Raw genomic sequence first — 13,868 nt, 5'->3', positions numbered from 1 at the left:
TCTCCCAGTCCAGAGAAAAATAATCAAAGCTTAACAAAGACAAGAGGGGGGCACTCTCTCTCCATTCAGCCTCAAAGGCCTGGGTGTAGCCACCGCAGTGGCAGGCCAAAGCACAGCATGGAAAGTGGGCCAGAGAGGAAGGAGACTAAACTAGACTACTGAAGTTTCAGATGCTAACGCTGGGGTAATGGCATAGCATCTCTGGACCACAAACCTCCTCCTGAGCTCAGTGGGGACAAGTGTGGGCCTGCAGCCACAGAGGATGGACATCTGCCTCAATTTGGAGCTGAGCCACCTGGTTATGGATGAGGCAGTGTGGCATCCTCTTCAGGGGTATCTTATGTCCTGTGTGCCCCTCCAATAAATCTTGTCACAGCACCTCAAACCCCTAAAAGCATGTATCCTTGAAATGCATTTCCCACCATACCCTGAAGAATCCTATTTCTTCCAGCAACACTTTCCTGGTTCAAAAAACCAGAAGTGAAACTGAAAATTAATGCTGAAGACCAGCGGGAAGGAGCAGAGGCATGATGAGGCAGTCCCTGAAGAGCAGGGAAGGAGAGAAGAACCTGTTGATTTCATTATACAGCCTGAAGTACTTCCATTCTAGAGGACAAGAGATCTATGGGACCCAGGACTTTCCAATAAACCTCCAGCCTTGGCCTCTTTGTGTAGGTTTCTTATCCTCATAGTAATTAAAATCCCTGGCTTAGGCAGGCAGTGAACTATATTTTAGTCCCAACTACTACATGGCTTTAAGGATTAAACCAGCTAAAGTAACTCCTGAGAGAAAGGGGCAGAAGGGCAATTGGATGCTATGGCCTTTTGCCCAACTCTGGCTTCCCACAAAGTGCTCTTATAACTCAGCAAGGTGCAATTCTATTACCTCACCCTCATTTTTAATTTCCTCACATGTCAGTATCAATAGGAAAGCTTTTAGCATATCCTATAAGGCTAAATAAATATATTTAGTGAAATTAAGTTATTGTTACTCTTTTAAAATTAAGTTAATTAAGCTGTGAAATATATACTTTGGGTTTAGTAGGTGCTGGGTGTTTGAAGGTCTTGGAAGCTCTCTTACCACAGGCAGGTTCCAATCTTTTCTTTACGGGAAACAGGGCCAAGGTTAACAGCTGTCTCCCCCACCCCACAACCCCACCCCCATTTCCTCCTGGGCAGCATGCCAAGAGAATACAGGAGAAAAGAAGAGACTAGTGCGTCTCTGTCAGCTCTATATAGGAAATGTTCTGCTGTTTCTAAGTCTAGGGGACACAAGAAAAGGAAAGCATTATCACCAGGGTCTGGTTCAGAGCATACATCTGTCTGCATGCAGGCTGACTCTCAGCCAATGCAAGTGAGAGAAATTAACTTGAAACACAGGCAGACAGGGCAGGGGTCCAATGGGAAACAAAGGCAGGGCAGACACAGCAGCTTGAGCAAGCCTAATCACAGAAACCAACCATGCTGAAATAATGGGATGTTTTTGGACACAGAGTGGGAGGCATGGGAAGCCAAGGGAGAGCCTGCAGCAACAAGGTGTACTGACGCATAGGAACAAAGAAAAGAGAAAGTTCAGGTCCACTGCTGGGCAATAACAATGAGGGAATCAATCAAGTGACCACACAGGTAGATATAGAGCAGGCTTGTAGCAAATATATACCCCTGGACTACAAGGCTTCACGGGCAGCCCATAATTGGGTCCTCCTCCTCATGAGGGGAGTCTGAATCTGCTTGTAATAAATTTTCCACACCTTTGCTTAAATCTTCTGGTCCCTGGAGCTTATTCTTCAGTGTGGTGAGACACGACCCCAGGGGAAAAAACCTCTGCTCACTGTTTAGGTTATCACAAGCAGCAGCCACCAGAGAGTTGGTCTGCAGTGCTGTACCCACCATGTAGAATCCCACAACTGCTCATCCTTAGGTTGTAACCAACAAGACCCCAATATACGCTAATCTCCTGCTAAGCTACCAGTTTATCTAATAGGATGGGTGAAGACTTCTGTAGTTACAATGACTGACAAGTATGTACCATTCCTATAGAACTCAAAAGACATGAGTTAACTGATCCACCCTGTCACCCTGAAGACAAGAATGCACTTCAGATATTCTCTCAACATCTTTGCAGAAACTGGGGAAGCTGCAGGGATGAAAAATCTTACCTTCATGCCAATAAATCTAAGCAATGAGGCACTATCAGGTCAGTCAGGTCTAATTTTCGTAAGAATTAAAGGTAAAAACATCCCCACCAAATGCCACCAGCGATAGCTTCAAAATAAATCATTTCTTCATGGTATGAATCTTAGTACTAATATCATCCATGGTTTCACCGACTTTCTTACTCTTCTTTTCTCTTCATCACAATTTCTCTATATAAAAATTTCAACCCTGTTGTGTTTTTTAAGAACATGAAAACCTCTAGGATAACAAAGCTGAGCAATAAATTTTCTTCTCAATTGTGATATAAGAGCTTAAATCATCTAAATTGCCTTGATGAATGTCTGTTTTAGCCATTAGGAGGAGGTTCAAGGAGAGAAGAAATTAACAAAGGCATGAATTAATAAATGAATAAATGAACAGGTTTACTGTTTCATTAGCAGTAGAGCACAGAGCTCTCAGTGTGACAGAAACAAAGGGTCCTCAAGTGGCCTGTAAACTTTCTATTTGACAATCATCTCTTCTAAGAGGCTCCAGGGAATGTCTTTCTGTCCCCTCCAGGACAACGCATTATCTGATTTGCTCATAATGTAAAAGGTCAGTGACAATGGGTTCCATTGTCAAATCTACTTCCCAAATGATATTTCACCTACATAGTCTCTAAAGTTTTAAAAATCTAAGTAACAGTAAAGATTTTTATCTCGTTTGAGCCTGAAAGTGCAGATTCCAAGTTGTCTTTGAATATCTTAGAGACACATTATTTACACAAAACAGAAAAGAGAAGGTAGCAATATACACTCCTTCCTATATAGGTATTCATGTTAGATGTATATGTTTATCCTGTGACTGTCATTAAAACTTTTTTAGGCATCAACAACAGGAAATCTGGACATTCATAGGGAGGGGGCAGCCTTGTCTTACCTGCATTTAAGGTTTCAACATTTATTGGTTTTGAATGTGATTGTACAACTGACTTTCAAGGGGACTGTAGAACAGACTTTACACCCTCTTTTAGGAGATTCCCTATTTGAATATCCAAAAGAGAAACTATAGTGTCCTTAGGATACCTGATAAGAGTCCCTGTGCACCACTACACTCAACTACCAGATGGGCGGTCTCCTGAGGGCACTCACCAGAGTGACAATGGCACATTCAGCCGTCAGCTGAGCAGCACTGAACAGTGTCCGAACAAACCGGTAAATCTGCTTCTGTTCTGGGTTGTGTTTGTCATAATCTGGTGGCACTTCGGATTTCTGGGGAAAAAAATATTTTTAGATGGCAGGCCACCCAATAAGAGCAAAAGAGAAATAATTAAACAATATAATGAAACACGAGAAGGAGAAGATTACCGAAAGAGGGTGAAGGTTTTCATCAAAAATATCTAAGAGCATCCTTCCATCTGGGTCTCTGGTGGGGAAAATTAATAGAAAACAGAGTTTACTTTCTGCAAGAATGAGTGTCCTTCAAAATAAAACAAAATATATTTTGATTCAACTGTTATTTGAAGAAAGAGAAGGCAGTGAATAATAATTTGTTTTACTTAGGTACAGTATTAGATCATTTTTTTAACAGTCCATGAAATAAAGGTTACAAATTAACTTGTGTGAGAACTCAAATTTTTATTTTCTGAGTTTTCAAATGAACCAAATCTAAATTTAACAACTTGTGGGTTTTTTATTTATTTATTTATCTTTATTGTTGAAATTACAGATGTCATCCCTTTCCCCCCATTGACTCCCTCCATCCCGCCCCACCTGACATCTTGTTTCTTGAGCAAAGGCTGACAGATCTGCTTACACTAGTAGTATGTTGTCCAAGGGTAAAATGAACATTCAATGTATCCTAGAGATTAATCTGAAGTGTTTAACAACATGCAACTTAACCATTTCATTAAGAGTTTCACAATTTTGTATTGAAAAAACGAGGTGATGCATAGGAAAGCTCAACTCAATAACCTATAAACCTATAAAAATAATGGCTGTTGCTACCAGGCTGGAAAATGAGCCATGTAAAGTGGTGGCTTTCACTCTAAGCACAGTGCCTCAGGCAGCTGTCCTGCAGGGACTATTCATACCTCACCATAGACAGCTCTGCTTTTCATCTGTTGAATTTTGCCTAAAAACTTCTTTACAAACCATATTTGGAAACCACTGCTTTCTGTAACAACATATCATTTCCATAGTTTGTGCTTCCAAAGTCAGTTAGGCTTGTGAATGGTATAAGACTCCAGACCTGTCCCTAACACACAACCATGGTGGTAAACACTACAGTTTCTGCTCTATGAATTTACTGTCTACCCAAAAATAAAAGAGAAAGAAAGATCTTAACAGAACAACTCAGTTTGCATTACCAACTGTTTTTAAAGCTTTGGGCATTCATACCTGTGCTTACTTTCACTAGCCTGCAGGAACACAGGCAGCAAAGATTTAGATCAAGAGTGGGGAACTTCCAGCCCTCAGGCTCGGCCCTGGAAATCCTTTGGTCTGGCCCTGCCAAGGCATTAGGGGTGAGTTAATTAAATGTCTGACCAAATAGAGCAGGCTAATTTTTAAGCTGATACTTTTGTATGGTCTGGGAATGATGTTATAAATATCCAAATGGCCCTTGGCAGAAAAAAGGTTCCCCACCTCTGATTTAGATAAACGCCAATAAAGACAGGTTCAACCAGGTAGGACCTGATAGTGGAGTCTCAAAAAGATGTCTCCTTCTGGTGCACGTGGTGACACTTCCTTTTATAAGAACCCCAGCTGTGAGAAATCAGCCCATGCCTCACCTCACTAACTGCCTCTGCAAGATTACTCAAGGTGCTATGGGAGAGACAAAGCCTGGCCCAACACCCCTATTCTTTGGGCTGTTCAGTCCTGTTCAATTTTTCTGATGAGTAAGGCCTGCAGCATTCTCAAGAAACATTCATCAGAAGTAATTTAAAAAATGAAAATGTAGGTTCAAAATATAAATGAGGATTAAGAATTTAAGCTAAAATGACTCCTCTGTGAAATGGATTTTCCTTTCACCTCCATTAAAAGTTATGTGTCTCAGCTGATCAGCATCATCTCTCCCAAGCTAATGGATCTATCACCAGCCCCAGAGGTGAGGCCAGTATGATTTATCAAGGAGAAAGTCTGCAGTTGGTCAATGCCACCTCATCCCAAGAAGGGTACAATCTGTATGTCAATCATGCTTGTTTACAAATGCTCACTTTTTCAGTTGGACTTTCTCACTTCCATTCACTTACTTTTGGCCCAGTTTATCACCATTGGGCAAGTAAAGCACATGATTAAAAGTCTCGGTGGTATATTGCCTGGGTTCAATTCCCCATTCCCCAATTTACCAGTTGTGTAATCTTAGGCAAATTATTTCACCTTGTTGTACCTCAGTTTCTCTATCTGTAAAATGGAGATAACACTGAGACACAGAATGGTGAGTTCGGACTCTCATTGTCCTATGAAGGGGTTCTTGTCCTACAAAGTTTGAAGAATAAAATTCACAGACTAAAAGATGTTTAGCAAAAATGTGGAAGTTTATTTTAAGTGTACACAAACTCCCCCTGGGGAAGGGACCCCAAATGGGAAAAACTGTTCTCTCTCTAAAATGGGAAAAAATCGAATCCTCTGAGTCTCTCTGTCTCCAGGTTTATAAATGCTGTGAGCGCTTTGTCATTCTACTTTCTAATTGGACCCTTCCTTGATTCATATTCCCTCGTGCTTTTCTAACTGGCTACTTTCCTGCATGGTATCAGTTTCAAAGTCTTAAAGTTCACCCGGTCTCCCCCGCCACACACACACACTTTTTGTTCCTCTTATCTTGTAACATTCCTCCATCCTCTGTGAATGTAAGATAAGCAATCTGGCGACTTGGAGCTGTCTCCACCCATTATGTATGCCTTCCTCTCCCATGGACCCCACTTCCCTAAAATTGCCTTTCCTGTCCCTAAAATTCCTTTCAATATCAGTATCACCTCATGAAGTTATTATAAAAACTAAATGAGCCTGGCTCACTGGTTGAGCATCACCCTATGAACCAGGAGGTCGTGTTTTAATTCTTGGTCAGGGCACATGCCCGGGTTTCGGGCCTGATCCCCAATAGGGGAATGTGCAGGAGGCGGCCAATCGATGATTCTCTCTCATCATTAATGTTTTTATCTCTCTCTCCAAAAAACCCCCCACAAACTCTAAATGAGATAATGCATGTAAAGAGCTGCCTGGGGTGGCCAGAGTAAGCACTTATAAAGTTGGCTCTTAGTATCAGATATGACTATAAATTAACTTTGGTATCCATAACAGTCTAAGAACTGAGAAATCACTTAGAGATACTAATGCAAAACTGGTTGGTTTGAAAACACAGTTGAGTTCCATGAATGGTACTACATTGTTATCTAAGACTTAAATGTTTTAAAAGTTTGAATGACTATCATAGAAATAAGCAGCAACACAAAACATATACTTTCATTGATATGTTATTCTGGTCAAGGTTTAAATGTCCAGTAGCCTTCATTTTATAAATTTTTAAGTCCAAAATTCTCAAGCACCATAAAGAACCATGAATCACAATTACAATACAGGAAAATGTAACTACAGAGAATACTTTTCCAGGTGTTTACCTCCAGATATTTGTATTTTCCCATAAGATTGTTCAAAAGAAGCTCTGTCATCTAACCTCCACTTCATGGACTTATCACAACTCTCCCATGCCCTTTTTGTAAAACACATTTGAGGGCCCTAACCGGTTTGGCTCAGTGGATAGAGCGTCAGCCTTCAGACTGAAGGGTCCCAGGTTCAATTCCAGTCAAGGGCATGTACCTTGGTTGTGGGCACATCCCCAGTAGGGAGTGTGCAGGAGGCAGCTGAATCGATGTTTCTCTCTCATCGATGTTTCTAACTATCCCTCTCCTTGTGCCTTCCTCTCTGTAAAAAGTCAATAAAATTTATTTAAAAAAAAAACACAAAACACATTTAAGGCAGTGTGGTCCAATGAGATCCATTCCAACCATGAGGTGGCCATGCTTGTTCCCAGAAATGCGTCACATCAGTGTTTTTAAAACAAACAACAAAAACAGGCCCAAATGGAGTCACTTTTACTAAGCTATGTCACCAAACCAACACATAATAACTAACCTCACTGCAGTTTCAGGAGTGGAATTTTAAGCTGGTTTGGAATTTCCTGTCAGCACTACTGAGATAATCTGCCTTCCCTAAGTAAAGGTATCCTTGCCTGAAATAATCCACTCTTTTAACTTCATAGTCCCACCCTCTTTCTGCCTATAAAAATTTTCTATTTTGCCCTGGCCAGTGTGGCTCACTTGGTTGAGAGTTGTCTTGTACACCAAAAGGTGGCAGGGTTTGAGTCCTGATTAAGGCACATTACCCAGGTTTCCAGTTCAATCCCTGACAGGAGGCAACCCACCCATGTTTCTTTCTCACAATTGAAGTCTATCTCTTCCTTCCTCTAAAATCAATACAAACCGTCCCCACCCCCCCAAACTTTCCATTTTGTATAACACCTGAAACTCCCTTCCAGCTGCTAGGTGGAATGCTGCCCAATTCATGAATCACTTAATAAAGCCAATTAAAGCTTCAAATATACTGGGTTAAATTTTTTTAAGGAAGGGGAAGAGAAAGAGAAACATGGATGTGAGAGGGAGACATCATTGGTTGCCTCCCTTACCCATCCCACCCTGGGTGGAACATGCAACCTAAGTCAAAACCTGACTGGGATTTGAAGATCTACTGGTGCACAGGATGCCGCTCCAACCTGAGCCACAGGGGCCAGGGCGTTACTGGGTTGAATTTCATTCTTTAATGCAAGTTGTTTTATTAGATTCATATAACATATGTAAATGTCACTTAATGAAATAAGACTGCAATGAGAGTGGCTTTGTTCTTATGAAAATGAAGAAGGGTGCTTTGGAAAAGACACAATAAGAGGCCATCTCTAAAAATAAATTCATTGTGTGGTCAAAACCTGAAAGATTCTATGCTCAGATTGTTCTGCAAATGTCTTATGTTTTGTTGATATTGACTTAAAAAAACCAACACTGTGGAAAAGGATAAATTACAGGAGTGGCTTACAAAAGAAAGTCATTTTGGTATTCTAATCAATGCCCATGCTCAAAACTAAAGTCTTGATGCTACATAAAAAAATTGGTAAATGGCCTGGCCAGTGTGGCTCAGTGGTTAAGTGTCCACCCAGGAACCAAGAAGTCAGGGTTTGATTCCAGGTCAATCCCCAGTGAGGGGTATGCAGGAGGCAGCCATCAATGATTCTCTATCATCATTGATGTTACTATCTCGCTCTCCCTCTCCCTTCCTCTCTCTGAAATCAATAAAACCATTCATTTTATTTTTTAAAAATGGCAAGTGAATGTACTTTTACATGTTTAGTGTTCAAAATGTTAATGGTATATTCTTAAATGATTTTTCTATGATTCCCTATTACATTAACTGAACTATCTTCATATTCATGTCAGAGAGAAGGATTCTACTCCATTAATATAACATGTCTAAATTCAACCCAAAATTTCCTCTACTAAATTGAAACACTAAACATTTTTTATATTAATGTAGCATACAATAAATTTTTTAAATAATAGTTTATAAAAGATAGACTGTTTAAACAAATTATTCAGGAAATAAAGAGTAAAGAGGAGGCTAAACATTAACAAGAAGCTTTGCTTTGTTTTGCTAACTTCAAACATATACACCTATCTAGTTTCCTTTGAATTGGAAGCAGTTCAGCACTTACCTGAGAAGTTTTGGTAAATTATTCTAATTTTAGAAACCTATGAAAATATGAAGGCCAAAGCAACTAGAAAATAATAGGAAAAAAACAAAAAACATAAAATGTAATGTTTTTAGCACAAAATTAATCATCCACATACCTGTTTTTGATGTGATAATATATTGCGAGAGCTACACTGTAAAATAAAATGCAATTCAATGTTTCATAAGCATATTCAAATGTTATGTATTATCTGACATCAGTCTGATATTTAAGTAAAAGTCAAACAATCCATCTGAACAGTCTCATTTAAGTCAGAATGCTGATTTAAAAAATGATCTCTTTAAAGTAAATCAATCTGGTACTCATTCCTAGAAATTATTAAATCTTGTTTCAGAAATACCGAAACTTCAAGTGATATTTAAAAATTTCTCTTACTATCTGAAATCTTAAGCTTTCCTCACTGTAAAATACAAGCACTATGTACAAATACAGGTGGTACAAATTAAACACCTTTAGAAATCTCCAAATCAGTACCTACTATTTTAGAAAAGTAGTAGTTTCTTTGTAACCACCATAAAAATGTGACTATCACTCACAGGGGTTTGATATTTTTTCCCTTAAATCAATAACCTCTTGGCAATCAGATTACTTATTCACTCACTTGCTGAAATGGTACTGCAACTCCTATTTGTTATACGATCTTCAAATTTTATTTTACATTTTAAAAGATCTTAATTTAATGAAGTCATTCCCCTTTCTGATTATAAAATGCATTATATCCATAAGATGAAAATTTTAGAAAACATAGAAAGTATAAATAAAAATAATCCTTTTGCCCAAAGACGACTATTAGCTTGAGATACATAGATTCTATACATTATATGTGTAAATAAATAGGTTTGTGTCCTACTTTTATTTTCAAAAACATTTTCCTTACTATTAAAATAGTCTTTAAAACATGATTTTAAATGGCTATGTTCTATCATATAGTTGTTGAATAATTTATTAACCATTCCCCTCCTAGTGAACATTTGTTTCTAATACTTTGCAATTATAATTAACAGCATAATAAATATTCTCAGAGATAAATTTGTGTGCAACCTGTGCACATTATTTCCATAGAGAACATCTTGTAATTGGAATTACTCAATCTAAAGTCATAATAATTGTAAGGCTCCCCACATACACTAACAAATATCTTTGCAAAAAAACTAAACCAGTAGACGTCCCCACCATGTCTGTTTCACCTCACCCTTGCTAACACTCCCTTTATATGTTTTAACAAAATGTTCTCTAACAGGGTAGGTGAAAAAGTGGTGTACCTGTTTTCAATTTGAGTTTCTTTGAGAACCTATCAAGTTGGCAGGGTTATTCGTATCAACTGGCCAATTTTTAAAATTTCCTCTTTTGTAAACTGACTAGCTCCTTTCACTATTTTTTTTTTTTTGCTTGTTTGCTCCTACCACTAATTTATTTTTAACTCTAAAATTTACTGAATAGGCCAAAATTCATTTTTTAAGCTTCCAAGAACAATGGTAACAAGTCTTATCAGATTGCATTCTGGGTCTCAGAGCACAGAAACTGCCATCCAAGGCACCCACTTAGAAACCTCGACATGCATGCTGGATTCCACTAGCTCAGAGGTTTACCAATAACCTAACATGACAATAGCCAATCTCACTGTATCACAAGAAAATTTATATTCCTCCAAATCTCTTTCCAGATCTATTCATTCAAATACTTTCAGCTAATTGTTAAAAGTATTCAGGAGCAAAAGGTAATATATTCTCTTTCTCCTAATATTTTGAAAAGAATCTAAGCTCATGAAAGAACTGTAATTGAAGTAAAAAGGTTTCAGAATTTTTAAAAATAATAATATGGCTTTCAAAGTGCTTTCACATACATGAAAAAATACATGTTACTGATTCTATTTTATAAATGAGAAAATCAGGGCTCAGACACCAGATGCCAGGATTTCTGACTTGGATAATAGTTTTGTGCCCTTTCATTCTCCCATGATGCACCAGGAAAAAAGGAAGAAATTCCTGTTTTATTCATGCTGTAGTGATTGCTCTTCTAATCTAATGTTAAGATTTAAGCTGAATGCTTCATACGATTGGGCTTGAAGTGATTAGTTTAGTCACTTTGATTGAGGGAAAAAATGGTTCTTGTTTCCCCTGGGAGGGAGTATGACACAGGAAAACCATCACTAAACTGGAAATCAAAGCAACCTGGGTTCCAATCTGGCTCCTTCATTTATTATAGTCATTCATCTCTCAGAGCCTTCATTTCCTCATTTATAAAATTAGGACAACTCAACCTACATCACAAAGTTGTTATTATAACCAAATGAAATATATAAAAGCACTATCTCAAAGTTCTAAAACTAAAATTATTATTGTGATTCCCCTATCAATATTTCCATCTCAAGAGGTCTACTGGCTTCTGTAGATAGAGTGAAAATCTTCAGGGACCCAAACCTCCAAGCCAAAAACAAGATAGGACATTATTGTGGCCTCAGACTTCCAAGAAAAATATAGCCACTCTGAAGGAGAATTTCCATTCCAGGTCATATCCTAAAAAGTGAGAAAATCAAGCTGAGAATGCATGTACAGTCCAGCTCCATGGGGCAGTTTCGTTGGTTAACTTGAAAGTGATTGCTGGGGGCAAAAAGGCAGTCAGCTGAAAACTTAATCAATTTCGGGTGTCAAGCTCCACTCCAAATGTCTAGCTTTGGAGGCCTAGTCAGTTCTGCCACATCTTCAGAAAGTGGTGAGGTTTCACTGAAGATGGCAGGGGCCAAACCAGAAGTATATTTGGATCAAAGGATTTACTTAAATGCTTTTGCCACATAACTAGGAGGAAAGAAATGCTATTTTCTTGACCAAGTAAACAGAATAGATTGTAATAATTGGCACTGTACTTGTCTTACTTCTTACCTAGAACTAAATCAGCAAAGCATGTGAGGATCCTAAGACATCTAAAAATCAAGAGGTGTTTAACCACAGAGATAAAGACAGGTGGGTAAGTAGTGCTCTCTGATGCTCAAAGGCCCAGGGCCATGCACTATTGGCCAGCTGTGTAAATGTGCCCCCTCCCCCAACACCTTTTCCTTGATCATCATCCCTTTGCTCCTTATAGGATTTTTGGGAGAGGGGATGGTTGGTGAACACTAAATTCAGATCATAGCCGTTGGTATTTAGGGGAAAGATAGGAAAACCAAATTCTCCAACAAGAAATCATGCCTATGGCCGGGATGATGTGGCTCAGTTGGTTGAGTGTCATCCTGCACCAAGAGATGGTGGGTTCAATTCCTGGTCAGGGCACATGCCTGGGTTTCAGGGTTTCATTCCTGGTGGCAGTCATGCAGGAGGCAGCAGATCAATGCTTCTCTCTCTCTCCCCCTCTCCCTTCTCTCTCTCTCTCAAATCAATTTTTAAAAATATTAAAGAAAAAAAAAACATGCCTATGAAAAAAAAAAAAATGAACACAGAGAGAGAGCCCAAACTTTTTATATTTAGGCTTTTCTTTCACTGTTAGAATAGCACCCAACCCTCCCCCGACTCAGTAAACTAAAATTTGTAAATGTGTTTGCTCATGTTGGCATTTTACCAATTTACAGAAGCATTTTCTTTTAAAAATAAGAATATAAATTGGTTGTTTAGAACTCAGAGAATTTTCTCAAAGAAACAAAAAGAATACTTAGTTTTCAAGAAGCAAGTTCAGCCCACAAATGCGCACCACGTCCACAATAAAGTTGAACTATATTGTATTAATGAGTGTGGAATCCATTTTAATGTCTAGGGGGAGGGAGCCAAGACAGGAGTAGGATAAGGTTTAAGAAAAATTTTAGAAGATGAGAGCATTCAGACTTAGCATCTTCCCTACCCACCTGTATTTTCAGGGCTCCCAGGTCCAACATGTACATTTTTTAAAACAGGGCACTTTTGAAAACAACTAAGCTACTGACTAAAAGAATATGAAATCTGGGTGGTGCAGAGAAAGTGTCTTTTGGATCAGGGAAGCCACAGTATCCACACTGCTGTGTCTCAAGTCAGCCTTCTTAACTGGTCTAGCTTTTCAGCTTCTTTTCCCTCCATGTATTAACCTACAGTTTATTTAAAACATTTTATTTAAGACTTTCAAGGGAACTTTAGAGAGGAGAAAACAGCTGTCCACTTATATCAGGGGTCCTTAACCTTGGCTGCCTATTAGAATCCCCTAGAGGGGTTAAAAATCCATACACTGGATCTGTGGGGCGTGACATCAAACGTCAGTGTGTTTTTAAGCTCCCAGGTGACTCCCAGGCACAGCCAGAGCGGATTCCACTGATTTAAATGATGCATAGCTGTAACTTAAGTGATTGCACCTCCCAGACTTGACACTAAAATATCAAATTGTCACCCAGTTTCCCTGCCCACTCCTAAGTATCCATGTTACAACCAGTGGCGATTTTAAGTCATCCAAGGATGAACCATTGAGCAACTGATTCAGATCCATCCCAACAGTTCCCACTGGCCCTAAAGGGGAGGCGTGTTCCACTCTTCTGCCTTGCTCTCCCTACGAAGATGATTCCAGGATTAACGGAAGTTAGTGGCTTTGCTCTGGGCTCCAGAACTTGAGCAGATGCCAACAGCCACATAGTGCACGGATGTTCAGGGCTTTCCACTCCTCTCCACAACTGCTAATCATTTACTCTAGGAAACGCTATACTTCCCATTTCCCGGCAATAAGTCTAGGCTCAGGGCAGGAAGTGGCTCATAGTCACACCTCTTCCCATCTATAGTAGCTGACTGTTTGGGTTTATGCCCACTCTTCGTTTACCACGCCCTTAACACCAAGGTATGGAGGGAAGAAGCCACATTTCCATTTAGATCCTGGAAATACCAACCCCACAGCAGAGAAGGCAGTCTCTCTCCAAGTGGTCAAACCTCCACCTTCCTCCTGGAGTGAACCCTGTCCACCGAAGGCCATGACAGTCCCCACTGCCTGAT

The 13,868-nt window shown here is 39.3% G+C and overlaps 1 protein-coding gene across 3 annotated transcripts in view; it reads right to left on the bottom strand.

The window, feature by feature from the left end:
• CCNY (cyclin Y) overlaps positions 1 to 13,868 on the bottom strand; it is a 256,010-nt gene that overhangs the window by 45,352 nt on the left and 196,790 nt on the right. For all 3 annotated transcript variants that reach the window (XM_054716657.1, XM_054716658.1, XM_054716659.1), the window contains 3 exons: positions 9,032 to 9,067; positions 3,504 to 3,561; positions 3,288 to 3,407 (listed from right to left, as the gene is read on the bottom strand). In XM_054716657.1, coding sequence (XP_054572632.1) covers positions 3,288 to 3,407; positions 3,504 to 3,561; positions 9,032 to 9,067 — 214 coding nt within the window. The remainder of the gene's footprint in view (positions 1 to 3,287; positions 3,408 to 3,503; positions 3,562 to 9,031; positions 9,068 to 13,868) is intronic.

Source organism: Eptesicus fuscus, chromosome 5 (assembly GCF_027574615.1).
Source record: "Eptesicus fuscus isolate TK198812 chromosome 5, DD_ASM_mEF_20220401, whole genome shotgun sequence".
Classification (NCBI taxonomy): Eukaryota; Metazoa; Chordata; class Mammalia; order Chiroptera; family Vespertilionidae; genus Eptesicus; species Eptesicus fuscus.
This window is presented reverse-complemented; position numbering and strand designations above follow the sequence as displayed.